This window comes from Dendrobates tinctorius, unplaced genomic scaffold (assembly GCF_039654945.1).
Source record: "Dendrobates tinctorius isolate UK_male_01 unplaced genomic scaffold, ASM3965494v1 ptg000133l, whole genome shotgun sequence".
Taxonomy (NCBI): Eukaryota; Metazoa; Chordata; class Amphibia; order Anura; family Dendrobatidae; genus Dendrobates; species Dendrobates tinctorius.
Genome location: NW_027361801.1, coordinates 40,067,146 through 40,089,332, shown reverse-complemented (window position 1 = coordinate 40,089,332; position 22,187 = coordinate 40,067,146). Strand labels below are relative to the sequence as shown.

Genomic DNA, 22,187 nt, shown 5'->3' with positions numbered 1-22,187 from the left:
AGCCTGTTTAAACAGGACAATACTCTGGAAACAATCATTTCTAGCTCCCCATAAAAATTAGACTAATATTAGCTGAACAGTTGATGGGTTCGGCCAACAGTCTAATGTTTAAGTAACCCATCATCAGAGAAGAAGTTGATCAGGCATGCTCCATTTTGGACTGTCGATGGCTTAGTCCTCCCAAAGATAAGCCCTTGCCAGACATGCCTGGTGACTGCTTTCTCATAGAGAAGAGCGCTCGGCAAAATGAGTGTTCCAGTATATGGGACAGATGGCCAACATGACTGCCGACTAAGCAATCGGCTGAAACTTTGTTCGTCCATCAGCCAACCAATGTGTATGGAGGGCTTAAGCAGTAATCTGAGGGTTGGTATAGTTAATTGTTGATCTAGACAAAATGTAAAAGAAAATTGTTCAGAATACAGGAAAGCTAATTATCAAGCCTACAGAATCAGACAAAAGACACCAATGTCAACCACAGTCAGTATGTCGTCCTACATATGCTATATATCTGTTACCTCGGTAACAAGTCTACTAGAAGATAAAAAAGTTATCCATGATATCCATAGCTTTTAATATATATTGTTTTTATATGAAGCAATCGTAATTTTTTTTTGGTCCTAAATAATTCTTCAAAATTTATAAAATTATAACATTTTGCCAAGATAAGAATGATGGGGGTCCAATTGCCTGAGAAAGAATGGGACACAGCACATTAAGTTGTACGTATGCTCCAGTTCCCTGTATAGCCGGGGTCTGAGGTGTCGCTGTGCAGCGTAGGCATAGCTTAGTATTCTCCCCCTCCATCATGGCCATAGTAATCAGATATTTATCTGATGAGAATGGGGGTTCTTATCCGGTCGCGGTTAGGTTACACTCCCAAGTTGAGCTTTTGATGCATTTTTGATGCAGCATTTCAGCACCTATTAACCTCTTTCTGCCATTGGATGCAACAGTTCAATGGCAGATACCCTCCGGTAGTGAGCCCGCATCAAAGCCGGGACATGTCAGTGCTCGTAATAGGCGAGGGTGGAATCGCGATCCACCTGCGCCTATTAACTAGTTAAATCCCGCTGTCAATCGAAGACAGCTGGATTTAACCGGCACTTCTGGCTGCCGGACTGGAAATGAGCGCATTGCTGACCCCATCACGTGATCGGGGGATCAGCGATGCATTGCCATAACAACCTGAGGTCTCATAGAGACCTCTATGGTTGTTGGTGAGTCATTGCTATACTGAGATTCTGCTACATATAGGCAATCTGCTCATAGCCTATATGTAGCAGAACTGATCGAGTTGTGGATGCTTCTAGCCTCCCATGGAGGCTATTGAAGCATGCCAAAATAAAAAAAAAAAGTTTTAAAAAATATGAAAAAAAAAAAATTTAAAAAAAAGTTTGGGATTGCACTTTTTCTTTGCAGTTACACCGCACTTGGAATTTTTTTCCCGTTTTCTAGTACACAACATGCTAAAACCAATGATGTCATTCAAAAGTACAACTCGGCCCGCAAAAAAAATAAGCCCTCACATGGCCATATTGACAGAAAAATAAAAAAGTTTTGGCTCTGGGAAGATGGGGAGCGAAAAACTGAAAAAAGCTCCAGGAGTTAAGGGGTTAAGCAAATTAGGTTTCACTACATTTTTACCTTGTTATGTCACAATTTAAATAAAGCTGCTTTGTTTTTGATACTTCCTGGTATTTGGCTTTTTACTGATATAGTCATTTGTGGATCACATGCGTTTCTGATGCGCATCCGCTGCAGAAATACACTTTTTACCTCCGCATCTGATGCAAATTTATGGGAAAAATCTGCACATAAAACTCAATAGAAATTGGCATGTTGCGGATTTAAAACACGCACCGCAGCTCAGGGGTGTGGAGTTGGAGTCGTGGAGTCGGAGTTAGTTTTGGTTGGAGTCGGAGTCGGTAGAAATGTACCGACTCCAGCTTTAAAAAAAATGTATTAATATTTCATAATTGAACTATCATATGAATTTTATAAATGTCACTCAAATATATATGTTCTATCAAACTATGAACAACAGTGATAAGCAGTTCTGCTGGAGATAGAGACATTTCTTACTTCTTGTGTGTCACTGTTCTCCACTGCCCTTATCTAATCTTATACTTGGTTAACCTCATGCTGCCCCAACCCCCCTACTTACAAATGTATGAAACTGAAAGTGAAAATGTGTTGCAAATTCTTAGTAGTAAAGCTCCTCCTCTAGACTAGATCATACTAGGTGTGCGTCTTCCAAGCATCTCACAGCTGCCTGCTACTCAGAAGAGGAAGACTGTAAGTAGTATTATCCTATCAACAAACTTTGCATCAGTTAACTGTGAGTACATGAGGAATAATAACAGTATTACTGACCACTATATCAGTTGTACGACCTGGCAATAATTTTGTACAATTGTTTTTAGGAAAAACAATTGTCATTTAGATTGTGAATGCAGAATTAAAAACCTGAGAATGTCAAAGAAGCATCACATTAAATCAGCTGTATTTGAACATTTCACCATCACTCAAGATAGAAAACATTATGTCTGTCAGTGTATGACAAATGATCCAGACGAAAACAAATGCTGTGAAGCCAAGATGAGTGCATATTCAGGCAAAGATAAAAATGCTCCTACCAGAGCTTCTAATCTAAAGAGACATTTACAGCGCTTTCATCCAGAAGTACAGAAAGCAGTGGATGAGAAAGACTGCATCCAAACCAATAAACCAGTGCCCAGCTCTTCCAGCCAAACAAAGGAGCAGAGAACTTTGCAGCTATCAGTTGCAAGATATTTTGTCAGTGACAAAGTTACTGTGACAATGACAGTAGATACATTTAAAAAACAGATCATAGAGCTTGTTGTAAAGGATAGTGTGCCCATTTCATTATTTTCACGACCAGCTTTTATGTGTCTGAATGGGGAAATGGCCCGCAAGCTTGGTGTTTCTCTGGAGAGAGAGAGAGTATTAGAAAATTAGTAATCGAAGAAGCTTTTAAACAAAAGGAAGAGCTTAAAAAAAACTCTCAAGGGACGCCTTCTGTTTCTTAAAATGGATGCCTGCACACGTCACAGAGTGAACTATTTTGCCATCAATATCCGATTTGTTTGTGACAAAAATGAAATAGTTACCAAGACATTGGCAGTAAAAGACACCAAAGCTCATCACACCAGTGAGTTTCTCCAGGTGTTGGTGGAAAAGGTTCTGCAAGACTATGAACTTAAAAAAGAGCAAGTTCTTTCTGTCGTAACTGACAATGCTTCAAATATGATAAGTACTATTAAGCTAATGAATGAGAGTAATGATGGTGACCAGCAGCTAGAAGAACATTCTGGGTCCACAGACACAGAAATGTTTGAAATAGAGGAACACAGTATTGTAACTGAGGAGCAAACTGAAGTTGCTTCAGATGAACAGCAACATGATAGTTTAGATGATCTTGTTGAAACTGTGTCAATATATTCTTTCATTCATCACATGCGCTGTGTTGTGCATACGCTACAGCTGGCTATAAGACAGTCTGCGAGAAGGACATGCTGCTGCACTGATTGGCAAGGTGAGAAAATTGGCTACTGTTGCCAGAACCCCTAAAGTTGACTCAATTTTGAAGAGACGTGCTGGAAAAGGGGCAATTGATCAAGCCACACGATGGGCCAGTACTTACTTAATGATTCAGCGCTTGGTTGAACTGAAAACCTTTCTTGTAGACATGGCTAACCCTCAACTGACGCTAAATGAAAGTCAGTGGAATCAGGTGACTGAGCTGGAAAAATTGCTAGAGCACCCATTTACAGTGACTAAAAAATTACATGCAGAGGACTTAACTCCAGGTATTTTCTTAAAGGAGTGGAAGAACCTGATGTTTCGCCTGTCCCAAAGAGGAGGGTTAATTGCAAGTGGCATTGCTACATCAATGAAACGGAGAGAGGAGCTACTATTACAAAATAAAATTCTTTTGGCAGCTGTTTATGTAGACCCAATGCATCGGATTCTTCTAGATGATCAACAGCTAAGTAAAGGAAAAGAAGCTCTGTTTGAAATAGCAGTAAGGATGAAAGGGTTGCAGAACAGTCAGGAGGAACAAGAAGAATTTGGTCATCCTGCCACATCTTCACCCTCATCATCAACTGATGAAGAATTTAATTTTGAAAAACATTTGGATCACAAGGACCGTACAAAGCGTTCCCGCATAGAAGAGTCATCCCCATCAAGGAACACAGCCAGTACATTTCAGCAGAATTTTTCATGTGCACTAAAAGAAATTGAGAAATTTGACCGTTCATCAAAAATAACAGTGCAACAAGCGATTCCTCTGTATCCTGACATTATCAGAGATGGTGCCCGAGTGGTTACTGCTTTGCCACCAACACAAGTTAGTGTAGAGAGGTTGTTCTCTGCTCTCAAAATAATTAGATCAGATTTGAGGGCATGCATGAAGGAGGATCTGACAGAGGCAATACTTTTTCTGAGGACAAATTTATAGATTTCTTCTTATTAACTGCATAAAAGTGTTTATTGCATATTTACTTACAGTTTAGAAAAGTTATTTGCTATATTCTAATTGTATTCTAATAAATGTAGTTTTTGCTCTAAGTGGTCTGATTACTTATATGATGGTAAGAAACTGAATAAGCACGATGTTTAATATTTTACAACAGTAAATTTGTTATGAATTGGCCATTTATGAAGGAGTCGGAGCCGGAGTCGGAGTCGGAGCCTGATAAAATCCAGGAGTCGGAGTCGCAACTGTGGCTTACCGACTGCACAGCCCTGGTTCACGCTGAGCAAAAAAAAAAAAAACTCAACACAGTGGCCATGAGACTTCTATAAATCTCATCCACTTTGCTGGATCTCTAGTATGCTACGTTTTTGACACAAAAGTACGCAGTGTCAAAAACTCATCACGGGTGCACCCAACAACATCTTTTTTCCTTTTTGCAGTCTCTTTAGGTTTACTGTGACTCCTCAAATACATTTCCTGTGAAATCAAAACTTTTCTGCTTTCTCGATATTTCCTTTTGAAGTCACTGATGAGGCAGAATCTTCAATGTCTGCTTCTAATTCACTGGTAACTGCTGATGTAGATGGCTGTCCCATATCAAATTACCTGATAATGACGCTCCTTATCTCTCCTGGGCCAAACATTCATTTGCCCTTCATCTAAATAAACCACATCTCTCAAATATTTTCACGGCTTGTAATCCATGGTAACCTTTTCAGGACCTTCACCCATGAAAATTTCCTCTTGTTTTATCCTCTCTGTTCTCTTCACTGTCGATTTCAAATTTTGTTCCCATAATTCTTCTCCTTTTCCCCCTTATTGATGAGTTTAAGGGGACCTCCAGGGACTTATAACTAATGTATAAATTAATTAACGGTTGATGGGTCCCAATTCACTACTAAACTAAGGGTCCGGATACATCAAAAGTGTTTATACCAGAAAACTAGGACACAATTTGCGACTTTTGGCATTTTCGTGCCAGTTTCAATCAGCTCTGCCAAAAATGGACATCTGGGCCCAAGTATATGTTCACACTGAGTGTTTTTCCAGTGGTCTTTTCTCTGGAGATTTCTAAACCTGAAGTGTATTATTCTTTACCTTTTTCAGAAACTTTGAGGGCTTTTTCAACATTCTTTTTACAAGAACTTTTTTTTTTTGAGTTTCTGTGGCACCTCTGACGGTACAGTCACCACAAAGGTACTGCACCTTATCCAGAGGTGTGGTATCCCACTCTCACGTAAGGAGGGAGGACTACCCAGAACTCCAACACTCGCACCCAATAAACACCAGATCAGTCAGGGCATCTGGGTGTACCCTTAGGGAGGATGGCCTCATACCAGGCTGGCTAGAAAAGGGTGTTGGGGAATGAGTGGGTAAGGTAGGAAAAAGGGGAGGAGCTTAAGGGAATGTTAGTTGGTGGGAGGAGTTAGTGCTGAGGTAAGAAGATTGACTGACTCCAGAACAATCAGAGGTGAGTGAGAGAAGGAGTGAGGGCTGACAGTCTGAAGGGAGTTAGTCAGAATGTGAGGAGACAGAAGGAAAAGGAGTGCAGTAGGAAGAGATGGAGAGAGTTGTGAGGGGAGCCTGAAGAAAGCTACTGGGAGGACAGAAGGGGTCCTTAGGGCACGGGAAGTACAGAGGCCATCCGTGGGGCCTGTATCCAGAAGTGGAGGGACCAGGTCGCAGTGGGGGAACTGGCTCCTAAGACTAGTGAAGGACTACAAGACTCAGCTAGCAAGCCGGAGGCTGGGGTAACTGTACGTACCTCAGCCACAACCACATTCATTCACCAAAAAGGCAGCCATATAGGAGCAAGGGGACTCAGAGGATGTCGCCCAACAAGGGCAGCGGCTGCCGACTTGGGGACACTGTTTGTGAAGGTGCTGGGCAGAAGAAGTGGAAACAAGTACAGTGAGACGGTCAGGAGGGAAACACACAGAAAGAAGTCCTGGAAAGGTGTATCCCAATCAATCTAGGCATTTGCTGGACCCCTCACCTGGAGGACACGGCACTAAGCAGGCATCTGTGCACAAGAGAACTGCAAGTAAAATATTGGGAACTGCATCCTGCTGTGTCCTCTGTGTCATTCGCATCTCACCTGCCATGCACCGCACTCACCACCACAGCCACCATCTTTACCTTTATCATCCTAACTGCCCTAGGACACAGCTCTGCCTGTGGAGAGCTTAACCATCTTTGCTGCCCTAACACCATCCCAGAGGATCTGCATTGCAGCATCAGCTACCCTTGTCGAATACTACGGGTGGCGTCACGACTAAATCCCCTATAAACTACCCCATCATCACCATCTTCTTTTAATATTACTGGACGCCCAGGGCTACGGACCGGGTAACTGCTGCCGTGACATCTTTAAGAACTGACCGGCACGGTACCGAGTAACCTAAGGCCCTGTGGGGTGCTCCATTTCTTTTTACTGGCGTTTTCCAGAAGTTTTTATAAATCCATTAAACAATGAAAAGAACGTTATCAAAACACTCAAAAAGATGCCTTCACATTGACTATAAATTAGCGAGCGTCCTCTTAGAAGAAAATGCCAGAAGAATGGACGTGTTCCTTTTTTAGCCACTTGACATCTTTGACAGACTGAAGTGATAAAAAGATGTTCAAAATCTTGAACATATGAACAGCAAGTAGTTTTCCATACAAGCTAAGTGTCAGGAACACCGCACTGAGCGTGCTCACTGAGCCAGAGCATGTGTCCTGAGTAAAGCGAACTGTGTTCAAAGATACCTGTGGAGCGGGCAGCAGCTGAAAAGGTGCGTACTTCAGAACAGCAGGACCTGAAGCACGTGACTGCTGGGGGCGTGGCCTAAACTCCAGAGAGCTAGGAGCTGCAAGAGAACTCCTAGCAGGGTAACTGCGAGACAAAGTTACCAAGGGGCATAGACAGGGAGGATAGTCAGGACGTAGCCAATGAGTCATACACAGAGATAGCTGCAAGGTACAAGAGGGGAGAGCAGAGAGTAGTCAGATAACAGGCAACGAGTCATACACAGAGGGTAGCGCAGTACAGAATCAACAGGCAAACTCACAACAGGGAACAGAACCGGGTTAGAACCATATAAACAAGCTATAACAACGAACAGGCACACGGAGGACACCACACTCAGCCAAAGGCAAAAGTATAACTGACAGGGATTGGAGCTTCCCAGGGGTTTAAGAAGCTCTCCCAGAACCAAAGAGATGCCACAATCATTAACCCGAGGTGTGCAAGTCAAAACCTGCACTGAGCTCCAGACATTAACCCCTGACGTGCAGCTCAAAAACCTGCACTGGGATCATGACACTAAGAAGAGCATCGTTTTGTCCGTCATTTTATTGGATCTGCTCAAAAAATGACAAAAAAACCAAACTGTGTGAACATACCCTAAGGCCAGGCTCACACGAGCGTATTAAAAAAAAAAAAAATATAAAAAAAACTCTTCAGTTTCATCCAGAAAACTCGGACGATTTTTTTTCTCACTTATCATCCGTGTGCAGTCCGTCTTGTATAGGTGAGTCTCATTCGATTTATAGACCAAAAATACAGTGGTGTGAACGAGCTCTTACCAAAGTCATCTTACCAGGGCGGTAGGAGCAGGAATAAAATACCCATGTGCCCATCTTATTTTCTAGAATGTTCTTCTGGATCAAGTTTTGGGAATATAAAATGGAGACGTCACTAAAAACACTAAGTGCTCATTTATTATTATTTTTTATGGCTTTTCCAGTAATACTTTTACTTGTAAAAAATGGTTTAGAAAGTGGGGTTGTGAGTATGTACCATGGCCTTTACTACTGTGAAAGCTTAACAGACAGAAAAAAAAGCAGCCGCATGCAAAATAGCCGAGTTTGGCACAGTTTAAGGACACCTCTGGAGACATTTTTCTCTTACTGTAGGGCTATGGAGTTTCATTAAATATTTTTCTCTGTTTTGCTTTTTCAATTAATTTTTTGCTTATTTACATGGTGCTGGTAGGGATGAGCAGACCAATGGAAATTCGGGGTTTTGGTACCCGACTCACATTTTATTCCACAGTTCGGTTCAGGGGTACCAGAACATGAACCAGAACCCCATTCAAAAGAATAGGGACCAGACTTTTGAGCTGAATATTCTCTCTTCGGACTTCCTCCAGAACTCCGAACACTGCAGTGGACTTCCGGGAGAGGTCCTTATGCTACGTTAACTGTCCCGTATGAACCTGGACTTTAAGTTCAGGTTTGTTCATCTCTAATTGCTGACTGTAGAATTAGTTGACTGAAAATCCTTCATTAAGCTCCTTCTGATTTTTTTGTTACACTTTTTTTTTCAATCTTTTTTGAGTTCCTTAGTGGTTTATTAACCACAAAACTCTTATGGGTCTGTTTCCATAAATCAGTAGAAAGGAGCTCTGAAAAAGAAAGATAAAAAAGAGTCACAAACTGTCAGAATGGGCTAGCTGACACATTCTCAGTTAACTTACTCTGCTGCCAGCAGTCGATAATCAACACCGAGGCAAAAGGCGGCAGTGATTTTTTTAGGCTTTTTTTTTTTTTTTTTTTTTTTTTTTAACGAAACCCAATTGCATATTTTGTTTTTAGATAAAAAAAAAATCCATTTGATAAAAAAATAAAGAAATATGTGCTTCCCGCAACAGTGTCCGTATCATTTAATAACAGTAACTGCTTTCTATGAATTACAGGCACATCTTCAGCTCTAAAGACTTTGACTTTGCTTAGTCTGATGACTGTATAAATGGGACTGGCCGGCGGGAAACCTGAGCCGAGCGCAATATAGAAATATATGGAGTCGTCACGCTCAGGTCGGGAAACCTGCCATCCAGTCCGTGCTTCGCAGTGTGATTTCTGTCCGATTTACACAGTATCTGACTGTGCCCTTAGTGTAGGAGGTAATCTGATATAGGACTTTTTTTTTTTTTTTTTTTTTCCTTTAAGGTACAGATGTGCTTAAAAATATAAAATGGTGACTTACTCACCTTTCGAAGACGCAGCGCAGCTCTGAAAGTGATGACTACACCATTCGGACATCAGACGACTGCTGCACCAGTCATGTAAATAGAACCAGAAATATCTGATGACGTGCTCTTTTAGGCCCCTAACCGCTGCAGCCAATCACTGGAGTAGAATAGAGCAGGCAGAACGGCTGAAATTCCAAAATTGGGATCTAGCAGGAGACTATGGCACTGTTATTTTATTATAACTGCATATATGAGTTGCAATTTTTTTTTCTCATATCGGACAGGACGACAGTCATTTTAAAATCTCAAAAAAGTTACATCAATTCTTTCCCGTTGGATAATAATTCTAGCGGCTCGTCTGGCGCACGATGCTTCCAGCAGGAGACAAGGCGCCATTGTAGAATATTGGGAATATACAGTAGACATCCAATAGTCCAGGCCCGCTCACATACCACTAATATTAACGTCTGCTTTGTACTAGACATCCTTTTACTGAATTTTACTCATTTGGTAGAACACAGCCCCTTTAGTGATAAAAATACATTTTGGTTTCCCAGCCATTCCAGGGATTTGCTATTCCAGGGATTTTAGAAAACGCGACTGTGGGTTATTCTATAGAAACACATGGTATGTGGCACCGGCGGGGAGGAAAACAGTCCACCTTTGTCTCGAGTGTAGGATCACCCCCTCTATGCAGAGGAAATATGTTGCTGTGGCATGTACTATGTTTTTCCACACATACAGCAGAGAAACCTGGCCTGCAGATGGCTGGCTCTGCTCTCCGACAGCCACACAGAGACCTCTGACCGTCTATTAATATGCCCTTTGGAGGGTTGGTGTCTCCTCCTGCACCAGTGTGCCAGCTCTGCGGTAATGAGGCCACTTGTGAGGCGTTCTGTACCAATACACTCAATTGATAAAATCATTCCCCTCAGTTAATCAGCAGTGAGGCAGCCATGACGCCTCACCCTGTGCTAATCTGAGAGTCTTCTGCTGAAGTCAGAAGATATGGTTCAGATGTTATCGTTCAGGTCACAGCACTGGGAGTGTGCGACATAAAAGAAGTCAGTGATAAGAAACCGGAAGTATTTACACTCTGCTATTATGCACCCTGCGCCATCACCGTCCTGCCCGTCCGTCATACACATCCAGTGACATGCAGAAATGTGACATCCTCTGTGCCCATCACTATGTCTGCCTGTCTATATAGAGGCCAAAAAATTAGAAAGCACTCCAGAAAATATTACCAAAGGACTTTACTAGCCTATATTTGGCTACGTATGGGCAAAAAAAAAAAAAAAAGGCTAATAAAGTCTACTATTTTTGAAGACATTGTCCGCAGTGTGTCTATTTTTTGGATTCTACACATTGGAGCCAGTGGATTGGTGATTATGTACACTTGTGTGGATCACATACATGTGCTGCTTTAATTCCTGATCTAGCTATCCATCACTTTCATATTCATCTGTCTCGTAGCTATCTTTCTATACCTTTCCTGTGTATAAGGCGGCTGCAGACGAGTGTATGAAAAATCGTCCCGAGTTTCATGGAGAAAGCTCAAACTTTTTTTTCCATCTAATTTTTATCCAATTTTCATCTGTGACGTCCATGTGTCCGTTTTTCACATCCATGTGACGTCCGTTCGAGATCTATTTGTATACAGATACATTATAAAATGTACATGATTAAAAACAGCTTCCTGGGTTCATAATAGAAACAGATTCATAAAACTCGGATAAAGATGAAAAAACACAGATGTGCGTGTTCAATGGGTTAGACCAATCTTTAGTCCAAAGTTCGGTTCAGGTAAGAGAACTCTACCCGAACTTGAAATCGAACCCCACAGAAGTCAATAGTGACCCCAACATTGGTGCTGTAAAATGGTCGTAGTAAGGGCTAGGGGGCTGCCAAAAGAAGCAAAGTGCCCCCACAGAGGCATTTCCAGAGTGCTCTCACTCTGCATCTAAACTCCAGAGACTAAGGCTATGTGCACACGTCCGGAAATACCGTAACTCACTGCAGCGGGAAATACGCTAGAATTCCGCATGCGTAATTCCCGCAATAAACTAGCGTTTTGTAAGCGTAATTAGCTTGCATAATTGCTAGCGTTTTCTAAGCGATCTGTAGCATCACATGGGAAACTGATTGACAGGTTGGTCACACTCATCAAACATAGTGTTTGACTAGTGTGACCAACTTTATGCTATGAGTCTGCCTATGCAGCATCAGTAGTAAAAAGATATAAAGTTAAAAATAAAAAAAAAAAAAAAAAAATCGTGTTTTTCTCACCTTCCGGCATCCCACATAGCATCCCCAGGCCTCAGTGATGCTGCCGGCAAGTCCCATTCCCAGCGATGCCTTGCGACAATGACCTTTGATGACGTAGCTGTCTCGTGAGAAAATGACGGTGCTGAGATCACAAGAGTTCATGCCGGCAGCGAACACAAACTCAGTGATGTCACCTTTAGTCACTGAGCCTGTGCGCGCTGCTTCCCATTCATTCCCCAGTAGTTTACAGCCAGAGCGGTCGCATTAGCACCGCTTCGATTGTAAACTGATTATCCCCAGATATGGATTGCGCCGTGGGAATTACTGTACGCTGGAGAGGTATGGTATATTGTTGGTTTATTTATTTATTTTTTTCCCAGGAGATCGAGGGCTTTGAAATGGGATTAGCAGTGTAATAAAGATGGGAAAAATTTGTGGTATATTATTTCATTAAAAGACATTTTTACTGTGTGTTTATTTAACCCTTTACTTACTATAGGATTAGTAATGGATCGGTGTCTCATTGACATCTCTCCATTACTAAGCCAGGCTTAATGTCACCTTACAATAGAAAGATGACATTAATCCCTTATTACCCAGCTTGCCACCGCAACAGGGCAAATGGGAAGAACCCGACAAAGCTCCAGAATAGGTGCATCCAATAGATGCGCCTTTTCTGGGCAGCTGCAGGCTGCTGTTTTTAGGCTGCGGGAGGCCCATATTCATGGCCTCTTACCAGCTTGAGAATAGCAGCACGCACCTGTTAGTTTTGCCGGGTTGATAAAAAAAAAAAAAACACTAAGGAGGCCCCCACGTTGATTTTTTTTTCCATTCATGCTTCCCTGCTTGCTGTTGCCGTCAAAGCAGGAAAGAATGACAGCCGCGTTCAGCACCACATGCAGGGGAGCAGCGTGTACTGTAGCGCTACTTCCCCTGTGGCCGTCCGTGTGGTACTGATGCGGCATGTGTGTGCCACATGTAGTACACACAGACATCTCCAGTACCAGCTTTTCTGGTATCAGGAAGTGTGAAACCGGCCTAAGAGAAAATCTTCCTTTGCTCCCCACAGCAACCAGTCACAGTGCAGCTTTCAGTTTTGTATACTGCTGAGCGAGACGTCATCAGCGGTGTTTCACGCAAAGCAGTACTGGGAACGGAAGATGCCGGCAGCGTGGAGCGCTGCGACCAATCAGCGCAGTGGGATTACAGATATATATATAAAAAAAAAAAATAATCTGTCTTTGCTGCCCATAACAACCAATCACAGGCAGCTTTCATTTCTTACACTGTTGAGGTAAAATGAAAGATATGCTATGATTGGATGCTATGGACACCACCAAACTCTTTGGAAGCTGGATTACGAAAATCTTCTCTGTCCACAGCAGCCAATCACAGTGCAGTGTGCATTAATTTATAACCAATCTAATGACGCCAAAATCATCCACCAAAGGTCACCCAAAAGGGGTCAAAGTTTGATGCAAGAAAACAAACATTATAGTCAGTGTTTGTGAAAAATCTGTACATGATAGCTGAACTCAGTAAAAATATTGAAAAAAAATGCCATCAAGAGTATACAAACATCACCTTTTACTTTTCATACAATGTTACCTGTGCAGACCTCCAAAGACATACTGATGGGGCTCACAATCTAGTTTCCCTATTGGGGACAGTGATGATAATGTGTGCAAATTGTAAAAGCGCTGCGGAATATGTTAGCGCTATATAAAAATAAAGATTATTAATTACACCAGGGGTGAGGTGAAGTCTGCACAAAAAAAATAGATAGTTTTATATATATATATATATATATATATATATATATATATATATATATATATATACGGTATATATATAAAACTAAAACTAAGCGCTCTTTCACATTTGCATTTTCGTGCGCAGTGCATTGTGTGCATCCATCCGCATGCGTCATGCGTACCTATCTTTAACATGGCGTATGCATGGCCTTACGTTTGCATGCGTTCATTTGAGTTTTCATACACATGGGGTTTTTTTCCAGGTGTGCGTCTAGATGAGCCGAATGCAACATGTTGCATTTTTGGGTCTGTCCAGTGGGTTTCCGATTGCTCCGAGTGGCACAGGGATCTTTTATCGCCGTTACAATGGAGCAGCAATGCACATGCTCGACCCCCAAACCATTCATTCCCCATGAGTGACGCTCTCGGCTTTTTCTAACATGCCCTGGAGAGAAACAGATAAGCACTTCTGATTTTACCCCCCTCAAGGAAAAAAAAAAAAAAAAAAAAAAAAAAAAAGGGGAATCCCACGACGTGATAGAAGATTATTAGCAAAAGTAGGAACACAACAAAAATTATATAAATTACAGCCCTAAAGTGTTAGGCCTCGTGTTCCTGCCGCTGCACAGCAGAAATCCCGAGCCATGCATTCGGCAGTCTCCCATTCCTCTCCGGCTGCAGAGGAGGCTGCTCAGCAGACTCGTCGATCCCGGCGCTCTGCTCAGACCAGCCCTGTGGGTTTGGTTGCTGCTGCCACCTCTGGTCCAGCTATAGCAACGCATGCTGGTCAGCAGCAAGTTACTCCAGGGACTAAGTCCTCCTTTCGGTCAACTGAGCATGCCCGTGGGACAATCTCTCATTGGAGATCGGAGGTCACATGCTCAGGTCCTTCTCCAGCTCGGATTGGACCATCCGGAAGGTCCCAGAAGGACGCGTCTATAAAAGGTTCGCATGGCCATGCGCTAATATAGAGAAAGATTTAGACCATGTGGAGTGAGAGTTGTATGCATGTACGAATGTCTCTGGTGAATGACTCATTGGAAACCTCTACCCTTGGTTCACATGTGTTGTGTAGCCTAGCCTGTTAGCGCCCAGGCTGAGTAGCAAGTAGGAGGCAGAGTCAGAGACCGGCATCAAACGCCAAGTGGTAGCTTGGTCTGTACGCCACGGTTCACTTGGTCGACACTCCATGGTCACCAGCGTCACTTAGTGCCGTCCACAGTTGCGACGCCGCACGCTTAGTAGGTCTAGAGGGACTCAGCCCCAAGGACACAGGGTTAGAGTTCTGTGACCTGATACAGAGCGTTTACCTTGCCGAGCTCTGTGAGCTTGAACATGCTCCGGCATCTATTATACCACCATATAGCGTCCGCCATTACTGAGCAGCAGTTTACTACCCCTGCACGGAGGACCCCGGGCTGCGAACCGCACCTTATTACCATCTTTATTATTTGGTGCGTTCCACCAGCCCTAACATAAAAAATCTGCAACACAACCAAGAAGTTCAATTAGGGAACGTTTGGCTATACTGTACTACCTATGCCAGAACCACTAACATGTAGTGAGAAACCTAAACAGGGTATTACAGATCCATAAACTGGAATGGTGTCACCCAATTCAGGTTAATGAAAAGTCATCCATAAGGGCTGAAATGGTTAGTGCCAGTTAAGGGTACCGTTACACGTAGCGATGTACCAGCGATCCCGACAACGATATGGATGGCTGGTGCATCGCTAAGTGGTCGCTAGTGAGCTGCCACACAGGCAGATCTCACCAGCGACATAGCAGGGGACGGGGGTCACTACTTACCTGTCAGATGCGGTGATCCTGACATCCTCCCGCCCGCGTCCATGCGTCGCTCATCGGTGCCACAGGAGTCGGCCGACGAGAAATGATCCAGACCGTTCTCGCGCGATCAGCGATAACCAGCGGGGAGCCAGTCGGAGGCAAGTGTCACATGTAGCGATATCGCTAGCAATATCGCTGCTACGTCACAAAATCAGTGACGTTACAGCGATATTGCTAGCGATATCACTACGTGTAACGGGCTCTTAAGAGTAAACTAACTTCCAATGCGTTTCATCCCATCCAGGAATCATCAAGGGATACTTTTGCTAATATCTACGGCCCAGAGAGAAGCAGTGATCAGGCGACTTGCCCCCACAATTTGTAACGGAGATCTGATGATCTGAGTGGGTTCAAGTGGCAGAATACCTCCGGTATCTGGTGGATGGGTGATAAGTTGTTTTGTCTCCATTGAAGCAAGGGTGTAGATGTGGCAGAGGGGGCAACAAAGGCACCAGGGGGTTGCCATAGTCATCCCAGGGCATTTGCATAGAAGGTTAGTTAACCTTTGCCTGAGACTCGGGGGGGGAGGTTGCATGAAGGAAAGAATGGCTACAGCCCTGCATACAAGTCAACAGGCCCATAGTGTACCTTCCTATGCCTTCAACTTCACACAGTTTTTGGCTGTTGAATGCTGCATGAATCTGAAAGAAAAAAAAAAAAAAAAAAAATTGTTGTGCTGCTCGATTAAATGCTGTATTTTCCCTTAGAGGCACAGCTTCTACGGGAGAATATCCACATATTACAGCAATGCACACTACATGCATGAAGCCTGGCGATATACACCTGCTCACTAAACACCCCGCAGGTCTTGGGCCATATGCACACGATGCACATTTCCAGCGGATCTGCAGCGGATTTTACCGCGCAGAAACGCTGCATATCCGCATTGTGATGCACAGTAGCATGTTAATAGAAGAAAAAAAAAAAACGCTGTGCAGACGCTGCGGATTTTTCTGCGCGGTTTTCTTGTGGTTCAAAATATGCAGCATGTCACTTCTTTTGTGCGGTTTTCCACCTGCTCCATTCTCCAAATCCGCAAGAAAAACGAAGGTCATTTGACCTGTGGATTTCTTCAATTCTGCGCGGAAAAATCCGCAGGGCTAAAAAGTACATGTGTACTCAGCCTAACATTGCACCTCTATTACCTATAGGACTATGTATTAGACAAGGAAAATATTTAAAAATCCATTCAAAATGTTACAGAGGAATGTAAATATTACTGTTACAATTAATATTCCTGCTATTCTATATGTGGACACAAAATAATAAACACGTCATCACATGAAATTAATCCCACGGCTAATAAAGACCCCTAATGACTGCATTCTCAGCTTACATTTCATCGTGAGCATTACATGGGGCACAAAAGAAGTTTACGGTTTGTTTTTAGTAAGTAGTTAAAGCGGCCTTAAAACTTTACAATGCAGTAAGTGAAGGTCACACAAGGGTTGTAGAGAAATTCAGCAATAATCCAGAGGCACCTTCCGCACCAGCAACACCACTGTCCCAGTGTAAAGCCCCACCTGGTCAAGGGTTAAACAGAGCCAAATCCTTGGGCACAGACAAGGAGGGCATCCTCATAGGCATCACTGCAATGGAGATCTAGTGATTTCCTGCTGCAGTCACTAAGCCAACACAATAAAACAATGACAGACTTGGACCATAAAACATCTCATCCTGCCAGGGAGCAGAAGATTGCAGAGTGTAATGTGCCGGCCATAGAATACTACCAGTATTTGTAGTCAATATCAATCCTTATGGTCGTTACATCACATCTTGCAGTTTTCTAGTTTGGAAAATCTCTTTGTTATGACAGATCTTTAGGGTAAACTTGAAAGCAGGGGTTTCCTTCCGATAGGTGCCCCCTAAAATAAGCCTATTTATTTGCACTCCACCGTTTAGTCAGTAGGGGTCAAGGGGCAAACTTTGCTAGGGCTCAATGATTTTATCTTCCGAAAGAATCGGGTCAATTCTGCTAATGACAGCTCTATCTCTGATCATAGTTTGAGCCGAGTGTCAGGTTTTTTTTGTGATCCGATTTGCAGCACAGGTGTGGACAATTTAATTTCTCCATAGTCTGTGTCCACATAAATCTGAATGGACTTGGACGACATCAGAGTGCAGTCCGATTATCAGATGCCTTTTGCAGCATGCTGCGGTCTTCTTATGCCGAATCGGTATAAGAAGAAAAAGATCTGCACTGCCCCATAGTATAACATTGGTGCTATCTGATATAGCATCAGAATTATACGCTCATAATAGTGAGTCTTTAACAAGAGGGTAAAATCTGTGTCATTTCTGGTCCAGACATTAAGTGATAGAACCTAAATATTGAATGTAGGCAGTTGGAGTGCTGACCAAGGTTATTCAATGAAGCAGTGCCCCGATGAGCGGTTTTCTTCTGCAGTGTGTGAAAAATAAATAAATCGCAGCATGCACTAGTTTCTTCTGTAAATCATGAGACTCACCCATTCAAATTTATGGGTACGCAAAAAAAATTGTTATTACGGATACATTACAATTCTATAGCAAAAACTGTAAATAGTCCTGAAAATGATTAATAGCCACTGTAAGACATTAAAAAAAAATAAATAAATAGTATACGGATGAGAAAGACGGAATATACACACGTTGTGCACCTAACAGGGGAGCGGCACTGCTAGCACACAAGGGTGGCGAAAATGGATGAAGAGCCAGAAAGAGAGTGAGTGGAAGCCAGCACCTGGCCCTTCTGTCCTAGGGGACAGGCATTAGGAGGCCTATGCACACTATGGGGACCCCAGTTTTCTATGTACGTCACTGGTGGGTGTCCATTAGTTTAAAGATTGCTAGTGGGGTCCCAAAATCATTGGCTAAAGTAGGCACGAGAAAACCCCCTCTTCTCTTCAGATCAATAGAAGTGAGTGGGTAACAAAGCCAAGTGATGGCCGAGCCACACAGCCCCAATCAGGTCAACTTTCACGGAATTCAAACCACTCAAAGAAAACGCTTCCCTATAAGCCTCACGTCATATAATTCATACAAGAAAGCTTTATATGGCACCAGGATGAGGAACGGAGTGAAAATGAAGCGAAGGATCCACTTCTGGATGGCTCCGTGCAGCCTGGTGCTGGGTGTCTATGGACTGGAGTCAGCACTGGACTACATGCACAAGGAGATTTGGCACACCCCAACCATAAAGCCATAAAAAGACCAGCAACTATTACCCATGAAGCAGAGCTGAGGTTATCAGGACACATGCGTTTGGCAGAATTGACGCCGTTCTCTCTTTGGTGTAACATAGGCATGCAGGTCAGCAGTGTGCCACACAACCAGCTCTGCTACATCTGCGTTTAGAGCAAAGATCATTACAGACCTTACACATCGAAAGTCCCGTTTAGCCCCCATCCACAGAGGCGCAGATCATTCATCCCAAAGTTGCTCACTTCTGACATTTAGATTTTTTATAAAATAAATGATTCTCTCTAATCACAACCAGAACAAGGTGAAAAAAGCCAAAATCGCAGCTCTAGGTCATCCATTTACCTGGCATCAGGGCGCTGGCGTCTCAGACATCTCCCCAACCTGTCATGGAAGCCTTCACAGAGGAAAGGGCCAGAGTTCACCACAACTGTCCAGCCACAAATTCCCATACAGAAAACGGTTTATAAACAAAGAACGCACCAAAACTCTCCTAGAACAGGAGGCTCCAAATTCCGCTAGTAGCATAGCACCAACATAATCCATAGCGTGGTACAGGGAGAACACCTTATATGTGACGACTGCGGGATCCAAGGAGCAAGCACCAGGTAACAGACAACTATATTGGATCACATAGTAACATATTCATAGCTACAGAGACACTGTGGTGTGGAAGCTATATTATATACACACTGGAACATATATATATACATACCAGTGTGTGCATATATGCACACTAACTACAAGAAGAAATTACGCGAGCCTGCATACAGTAATGAGTGAAAGTGTGTGTGTATGAGATATATATATACACACAGTATATGTAGCAGCAAACCCTGTGTGCCCATGTAATCTAGGGACCTGTCCTGTCGCCAGCTCATTAACCCCTCGCGCGCCAGGGCCCCCTGCTGACACGACATGTCCTGGGTGAGGAGCCGGCCAGGTGGGCATCTGACGTGGTGGCATGTGGAAACTTCGCCCATCCAGCGCTCCCAATCCGCAGCCAGCATGGAGCCCGGGAAGTGTGGGGCTCGGGCACCGGGGGGCACACACACCTTCACAAAGGTGCCCAGCAGAGAAGAATAGAGCCAGTATACCCACCACTGCTGCTCCAGCTCCCAGTCTCGGAAAAAGTCGAATAGATCCATAGTGGCAGAAGAGGCAGCGCGGTGTCCGGCGGCGGGGAGCACCCGGGATCAGGCGCGGGGGGCAGTGTCCGCCCCGGGGAGCTCTGCGCTGGGCTCCGGCTGCTCGGCTGTGGCTGGAGGAGGCAGCAGCATCACACTGGGAGACACACCGAGCAAGTGAGAGACACGGGAGGAGGGGAGCAGCAGCCATCCTGCCAGCTGCACGGAGGAGCGCCCTCTGCTGCCAGCAACCGGCCACACAGCCAGGGCGAAGGAGAGGGAGCCGGAGAGACAGCCAGCCATCACCTCTCATATATAATCACTGTTACCTATCTGTATTCAGATTATCACTGCTACCCATCTATAATTCATATACTATCAGTGTCATCCACCATCTACCTACAGTGCAAATACCTGACCAGTACAGGTGCCAGCTGCATACTACGAAAAGAAGACACAGCAGCTCTCTGTAAGGGCCAAGATACATGACAACACTAGAAATAGCACAGCTAAATTATGTTATTCAGTAAAATGTACTTACAAAAAAAAAATTAAGGTTCTTAGTGCATGAACTGGCCAACTTGCAGTCATCGCAGCTTGCACCTGTTCACACTTAGAAGATGCTGGTCAGGTTTTCCTTTATGGCCGGGATCACACACACGAGGAATACGGCAGAGTCTCACATGTTAATACCCGGCACTCAGGAACGGAGCGTGCAGCCACATAGCAATACATGGCGCTCCGCTCCTGAGTACCGGCGGCAGTGCCAGATATTAACGTACGAGACTCGGCCGAGTTTCTCAAAAGTGTGATCCCGGGCTATATTTAACTATTGGAGGATGTGACTGCCTCCAGCCTGACTCTGCACTCCTCCCATTAACGTGCAGGTGATATTAATCAGTTCTACTTACCCATTTGAATTGTAAGCTCAAGGCCCATGAGAGACGTGTGTCCATGTACCCAGGGGCAGACACTGACAGCTTGGGGCCCCTGTGCAAGAGATGTGTCTGGGCCCCCCTCCTTTTATGGCAGCCAGGCTACATATATATATATAGTATGTATATATAGAGAGATATTATATATAGCCACACACACATACATGTATATATATTACATAGTCTCCCTTATTATGTATATTGCTGTCCCTTATACAGTGCCCTCTCTTGTTATGTACAGTACCGTCCCTTACATATTGGATTATATAGAGCCCTGTTTTTTTATTACATACCGTCCTCTCTTGTTAAAAAAACTCTGTTTGGGATTAGGATTTGTACTGTGTTTTTATGATACCTGATGAAGGATATACACTGTATCCGAAATGCGCTGTATCTCCTTTTATTTAATCTATCAAATAAAAAAATATGAAATATTATCTTTGGATGTGAGTCCTGGGAAGCGCTGCCATTCATGGGCTGGATGTGCCTTCATTGTCCTCTCTTGTTAGATATATAATGCAATGATGGCTGATGGAGCATGGGAAAGCTTCTTTTCTAATGGAGGAGCTGATGGACTGGTAGTCTGGTCACCGGCTCCTCCATCAGCAGTCATTTTATATCTAACAAGAGTGGACTATGTAATAAAAGAGGGCGCTGTGAATAACAAAAATAACAAGAATACACTATGTAAGAGACAGCACTATACATATCAGCAGAGGAAGCTATATAATAACGGACGGCATCATATATAACAAGAGAGGATGGTACGTAATAAGAGACAGTGTTATACATAATAAAAGAGGAAACTTAAGGTACTGTCACACTTAGCGATGTACCAGCGACCCCGACCAGCGATATGACGCAGTCAGGATCGCTGGTACATCGCTAAGTGGTCGCTAGTGAGCTGCCACACAGACAGATCTCACCAGCGACATCGCAGGGGACAGGGGTCGCTACTTACCTGTCACACTAGGCGATCCTGCGTCCTCCCGCCCGGCTCCACGCGTCGCTCGTCGTCACAGCAGGAAGTGCCGCAGGAAGCTGACGACGACAAACAGTCCTGGACGTTCTCGCGCGATCAGCGATAACCAGCGGGGGAGCCGGTCGTAGGTAAGTATCAGACATAGCGATATCGCTAGCAATATCGCTATAACGTCACAAGTTATAGCGATATTGCTAGCGATATCTCTTAGTGTGACATGCCCTTAAGGATGGTGTTATACAGAATTAGTGAGTACACTATATACTAAGGGACTGTGTTATACATAATAAGTACGTACACTATATGCTAAGGGACTGTGTTAGACATAATAATAATAATAAATTTTATTTTTATAGCGCCGACATATTCCGCAGCACTTTACATTTCAGAGGGGATTTGTACAGACAATAGACATAATAAGTGAGTACACTATATAATAAGGGACTGTATTAGACATAATAAGCGATAATGTCTTCCTCCACCTCTCCCTGTTCCTAAGGCCATTATAAGTCCCCCTTCCTCCCATCCCAATCTCCCACACCCCTCATTGTCCTCCTCCCCCCGCATCCCATTATTGTCCTCTCCCCCTCATTACCCTCTTCACCACCTCCATCATTTTCTTCTCCCCCAC

General features: G+C 43.7%; 1 protein-coding gene across 3 annotated transcripts in view; it reads right to left on the bottom strand.

Moving 5' to 3' along the window:
- AFF2 (ALF transcription elongation factor 2) overlaps positions 1-19,912 on the bottom strand; it is a 743,921-nt gene extending 724,009 nt beyond the window's left edge. For all 3 annotated transcript variants that reach the window (XM_073543590.1, XM_073543593.1, XM_073543591.1), the window contains exon 1: positions 19,614-19,912. In XM_073543590.1, the coding sequence (XP_073399691.1) occupies positions 19,614-19,660 (47 nt within the window). In that variant the 5' untranslated portion in view covers positions 19,661-19,912. The remainder of the gene's footprint in view (positions 1-19,613) is intronic.
- Between the last annotated feature and the right edge of the window lie 2,275 nt (positions 19,913-22,187).